This window comes from Etheostoma spectabile, unplaced genomic scaffold (assembly GCF_008692095.1).
Source record: "Etheostoma spectabile isolate EspeVRDwgs_2016 unplaced genomic scaffold, UIUC_Espe_1.0 scaffold285, whole genome shotgun sequence".
In the NCBI taxonomy this organism is placed as follows: domain Eukaryota; kingdom Metazoa; phylum Chordata; class Actinopteri; order Perciformes; family Percidae; genus Etheostoma; species Etheostoma spectabile.
Genome location: NW_022605579.1, coordinates 1,115,964 through 1,121,027, shown reverse-complemented (window position 1 = coordinate 1,121,027; position 5,064 = coordinate 1,115,964). Strand labels below are relative to the sequence as shown.

At 40.9% G+C, this 5,064-nt stretch overlaps 1 protein-coding gene and 1 long non-coding RNA gene across 2 annotated transcripts in view; both read right to left on the bottom strand.

The window, feature by feature from the left end:
• LOC116686018 (uncharacterized) overlaps nt 1-5,064 on the bottom strand; it is a 13,948-nt gene that overhangs the window by 621 nt on the left and 8,263 nt on the right. The gene's annotated exons all lie outside the window — the stretch shown is intronic.
• The window catches only part of LOC116686017 (protein C19orf12 homolog), a gene marked incomplete at its 5' end in the record, with an annotated part of 5,812 nt that continues 1,651 nt past the window's right edge, over nt 904-5,064 (bottom strand). Inside the window, 2 exon segments of the mRNA XM_032510935.1 lie at nt 904-2,373; nt 4,150-4,324. Coding sequence (XP_032366826.1) covers nt 2,108-2,373; nt 4,150-4,309 — 426 coding nt within the window. The 3' untranslated portion in view covers nt 904-2,107.

The following is a 5,064-nucleotide window of genomic DNA, read 5'->3' as shown; positions in this document are numbered from 1 at the left end:
CACCATGTCCACACTGACCCCCTGGATAGAAACAGGGCTCATTGGTGCCTTGGCTCTGTGACAAAGTCCACCACCACAGCTCTGTCCTCAGCCTCGTCCCCCTCGCTGATACATCCAACCACAGCAGAGTCATCAGAAAACTTCTGAAGATGGCAGGACTCTGTGTGGTAGTTGCAGTCTGTGGTGTAGATGGTGAAGAGGAAGGGAGAGAGGACAGTCCCCTGCGGGGCCCCGGTGTTACTGACCACGCTGTCTGACACAGGCGCACACACTGTGGTCTGCCTGTCAGGTAGTCAACAATCCAGGACACGAGGGGGGGATCCACCTGCATCGCTGTCGTCTTCTCACCCAGCAGGGTTATTGATGATCATTTTAACTTCTTATCTCATAATTTCGACATACTATCTCCTAACATTGACTCACCGTGAGTATTTTCTTCTATAATGCATAACATTTCATCACTTCATAGTTTCTGGCAGTAATGGGCCCCCATATTTGAGATTGCAGTGTATATGAATAAAAGCCCCCCCCCACAACAGTTTTACTACAAGGGCTGAATTAAACCTAATAGGACATCACCTGTCTCATCAAGGAGACTCAAGACAAACTCGTTCATTCCTGACCTTTAGGAGCAGTATGTGTAACAAGATGATTAATATTATTATAATATTGTACAATGGTTGGGTAAAGTTCATTATTGCTTACAGATGTGTGTATTTTTCAAAATGAGCCCTAACAATCCTGAGTGACAGTATTATTAAATAAGCAAATAATTAGTCAAATAAACAGTTGCTGTGTAAAGTGTATTTTATTTAAAGTTTCTAAGCAAATGTATATTAAAACACGCTGATACAGAGTGTGGGAATAACGAGATCCAGAGGCACGATACTTTACACAGTTTTAAAAAAGCAGAGAGGAAATTTGGCGTCTGTTGTACAAAACATAATTTGTGCTAATGTCACTATTTATTCATAATTGAGTGACACAGATATCTTTCTATGGTGACTATGATTTCTTTCATGTAAGGCAGACGTGGTGGTGGATTAGGTACTCAGATCTTTTACTTCCTATTGACATTAAAATAAACTACCAAAATACCAATAGTTAAAGCACTCATCAGGCAGAATGGTCAGAACAATATTTATAATATCACTGGATTTTAATTAGCGGTTCATTAATGTGTGAGCGTCTCTAATATTACAGCAAATGAAGGTGAAGCTAACTTCAGCTAATAGATATATTGCTACACCTACTACACACCCAGGCAAAAGTGGATTAAAAAGGTAGTGGATTTTGGAAATTGATGTTAATGCCTTAATTCAAAAGAAATTTGGAAAATCCAACCTTTTAAAGGACACCAATTTTTTGGGTGAATGAATAATGTATTGTAAAAAAATAAATGTTCTTCCTTAAAATCCAGGGGGCATAAATATACACCCCCCTATGTTAAATTCCCATAGAGACAGGCAGATTTTTATTATTAAAGGCCAGTTATTTCATGGATCCAGGATACTATGCATCCTGATAAAGTTTCCTTAGCCTTTGGAATTAAACTAACCCCACATCGTCACATACCCTTCTAGCCCCTGTATTTTAAGGAAGAACATTTATTCATTCACAAAGAAAATTCTTAAAAGGTTGGATTTTCCTAATTTTTTTCATTAAGGCATTAAGATCAATTTCCAAAAGATGTTTTTTATTCCTCTTTTTAAATCAACCTTAGCATGGGTGTGTAAACCTATTCAAGCCACTGTATAATAATAGTTCATAATTTATTAGAGGATTTCAATTTAGTATTTATAATGTGAATCTGCCAAATAAATATCGAGGAGTAGCAGTGGTAAATATAAAGTAGTATAATATGTAGTATGACAGTACCTTAAAATTTGTACTTAGTACCTGAGAACATGAACTTGGTTACCTTCCACCTCTGTTGTTAGACACTCTGAAAATAGCAAAGGCTAACTTCTCCATTTGCCCCAGTTGAGAAAGTGAAACACCCATGATTCAGTTTGTCCAGTGAAGTACAAAAACCTGTTGCAGAGGACTCCGCTTGTGTTTAGCAGGTCTGACCACCCTAAAAAAAAAGTCTGTGTGGAACTAGCACTCAGTCTTGATAGCGCACCTCTGCTTTGAGTTCCTGTGTGATGTAGTTGACCAGTGCGGCAGTGACCTGCTGCTGCAGAGTGGCGTTGCCCATCACCAGGGCGATGAGCTGGGCCGCGTCCATCCAGTTCAGGTTCCCTAGGACGGTCTGGATGTGGTTGTAGAGCTTCTGTTGCTCGGCGGGGGGCATCTCCATCAGGATCTGAGGCAGAGGCCGGAACTGGCCGCTGGTCAGCCAGCTGCCCAGCAGACCGCCTACTGCTCCCCCTGGTGGAGATAACGGGCCAGTTACACAAAACTCAATGATCAGAAATAGTAAAAGGTCCCATATTCTGCTTATTTTCTATTTACTTGTAGCCTATTGTTGCGTTTCTACTCAAGCCTGTTTACATGCTTTATAATATAAAAAAACCTTTCTCATACTGTCTTTCTAACTGCATCTCCCTTTCCGTAAATTGCATCCCAGGTTCCTCCGCTTTCTTCCATTCCAGTTTTAGTCAGTCCCACCGAGGAAGCATGGGGGAGACGGAGGAGATCCCCCGAGGAGAGAGGAAACGAGGAAATGTATTCACTCTCTGTGTAAAACGCTTCGTTTTAGCGCCAGTCTCTCTAAGCCCCCCTCTTAAAAGCTCAGTTAGCTCTGATTGGTCAGCGTTTCTGGATTTCCCATGTATGCGCTCTCTACATCTCTGCGGTGTCATTCCAGCCGGGGAATGACTGCAACAGCACTGTAGCACCACTTTCTACCTATGCATAGTGTAGTTGTGACATCACAACCGTATGGACGTCTCAACAGCTCGTTTAAAAGGCACAGATAATGAATACTGTGTGCATTTCTCTGTGATTTGATACTTTTTACAGTAATTATACCGCACCTAGACCTGCTTTATAATTTAAAAAAAAATGCCAGGAAATCTCCCTTTTTAAAGTGTGGGACGTTTGAAGATTATGTCTGGTAATATTTGATATATTTTGAATGCTAACAAAGCCCGTGAATATCCAGTCCAACAGTGAATTAAACCTACTAACAAGTAGTCAAAGCCTGAAATAGCTTCTTCCTCTGTGCCATAGAGCTCCATTGTTGTCCAAAAACTATTTGAACATATCAGTGAGCCACCCTGTTGTACAGGCTAACGTTACTTTATCACCATGAACACACGCAGGAAGTTCGACATGCCAAACTTCCTCAGCCTCCTCAGAAAATACAGCCGCTGTTGAGACCTCTTTACCAGCTGTGGGGTGTGAAGTCTCCAAGTGAGGTCCTCACTTATTTCGACGCCCAGGTATTTGAAGCTGCTCACACGCTCTACTTCGAGCTTCCAGATGTACAGTGGCCGATCTCCTCTTCTTCCTCTTTCCCACTATCATAGCCACTCGCTGGTAAACATAGTGGAGCAAAAACATTGTTTTTCTGGCCCCATGAGGCCAAACAAAATCTAAAATGGCAGGTTTTACTTTTGTAGAGGTATATGGGTGTCATATTCCTTATAAAAGGCGAGGCAAGGGCACCCTGGTAGGGTGTGCCCATGTACAGAGGCTCAGTTCTTACCGCAGGTTCAATTCCGACCCAGTAATCATTCCCACTCTTTCCTCCTTGCCTGTCTTCAGTTGTCCTATCTAATAAAAGGCCAAACATTCTCAAAAAATGATCTTAAAAAAAAAGAAGACGAAAAAGGCAAGGCTATGGCTGGTAATCTCAGTCTTTAGAACAATTCTTATCAGTTCAGAGTCTAAAAAGAGTCAAAAACCCAAAGATTTTCAATTAAAATTATACAAGACAAAGAAAAGCAGCAAATCCTTGTTAATTCATTTTCTACCAATCAATGACTTAACAGTGAATAAGAATGAACGCGTGGTGGTTATACAAATTTGTATTATTCAAATCTTCAAACATCTATAAATTATAGCCTACTCAGAGTTTAGTACTTTTCTTCAAGGTGTGGAACCCTAGAAATCTCCCAGCCCACAGTCAGCGCAGGCAGCTGTAGAGTCAGATATATAAAAGTAAGAATCTGTAGTTTTTGTCAGAGTATTTATACTTACCAACAGCAATACCAGGAGGTCCACCGAGCAGCCCGCCTACGAAGGCAGTTCCTCCTGCTACTACGGCTCCTTTGGTGGAGTTCTTCACGGCCACCTTGATCTGATCGTGAGCTGATAATTCACAGCACAGACGCATGACATCATCTATCCGTGGAGCCATCCCTGAGTGGAGACCCTGGCATCATAGGAAAGAGAACAGTGGGGTGTTTTACCTTAAACATCTTTAAGCCATGGTTCAGATCAGAAGACGATCACATTTTGCCATTTAGTTGTTATTTTTTCTCAGTTTATTTTATTTATCAGGGACCATGTACAATTGTAAACATAAATGTTACCATTGTATTGTGCATTGTACCAGCGTTAGCCACATGCTAATTTACATCTGCAGACCCCGTTGAAGCACAGAATTAATTTTTTTAATGAGTTTTGACACAATAGTTTAGACGGGGTTAGCATGACAGCATCTACTAAAATACCCAACCTAGTCTAGTCGTGTCTCATTTTTTAATCATGATATCTAAGAAGAGATTTTAGGGCCCTCTACAAGACGGGGCCACACAATTAGTTGGTAATGCAAGACCCACATTAGTTCATACTGTTCTTTAATGGTGCAAATCTAACACAAAGCCTGTGAGCCTGGGGCTGAGTCCAACAGCTCTGTAACTTTGGAGTATGGCTGCAAAATAAATCGCAATGTTATTGAAATCGCAATATGGACTAGCGCTGTATCTAAATTGCTGAGGGGTGCAATATTTGTTAATGGCAAAATATGTGTCAAAGCATTCGGAATAAAGTATTGTGGTGCTGCAGAGACGTCCTGGACTACAGATCTTATCCTACAGACTACAGAAAACATCTTTGCTTGGTACAGGTCCTCGCAAAAATCACACTATAATCATTTTAATGTTTTTAAGA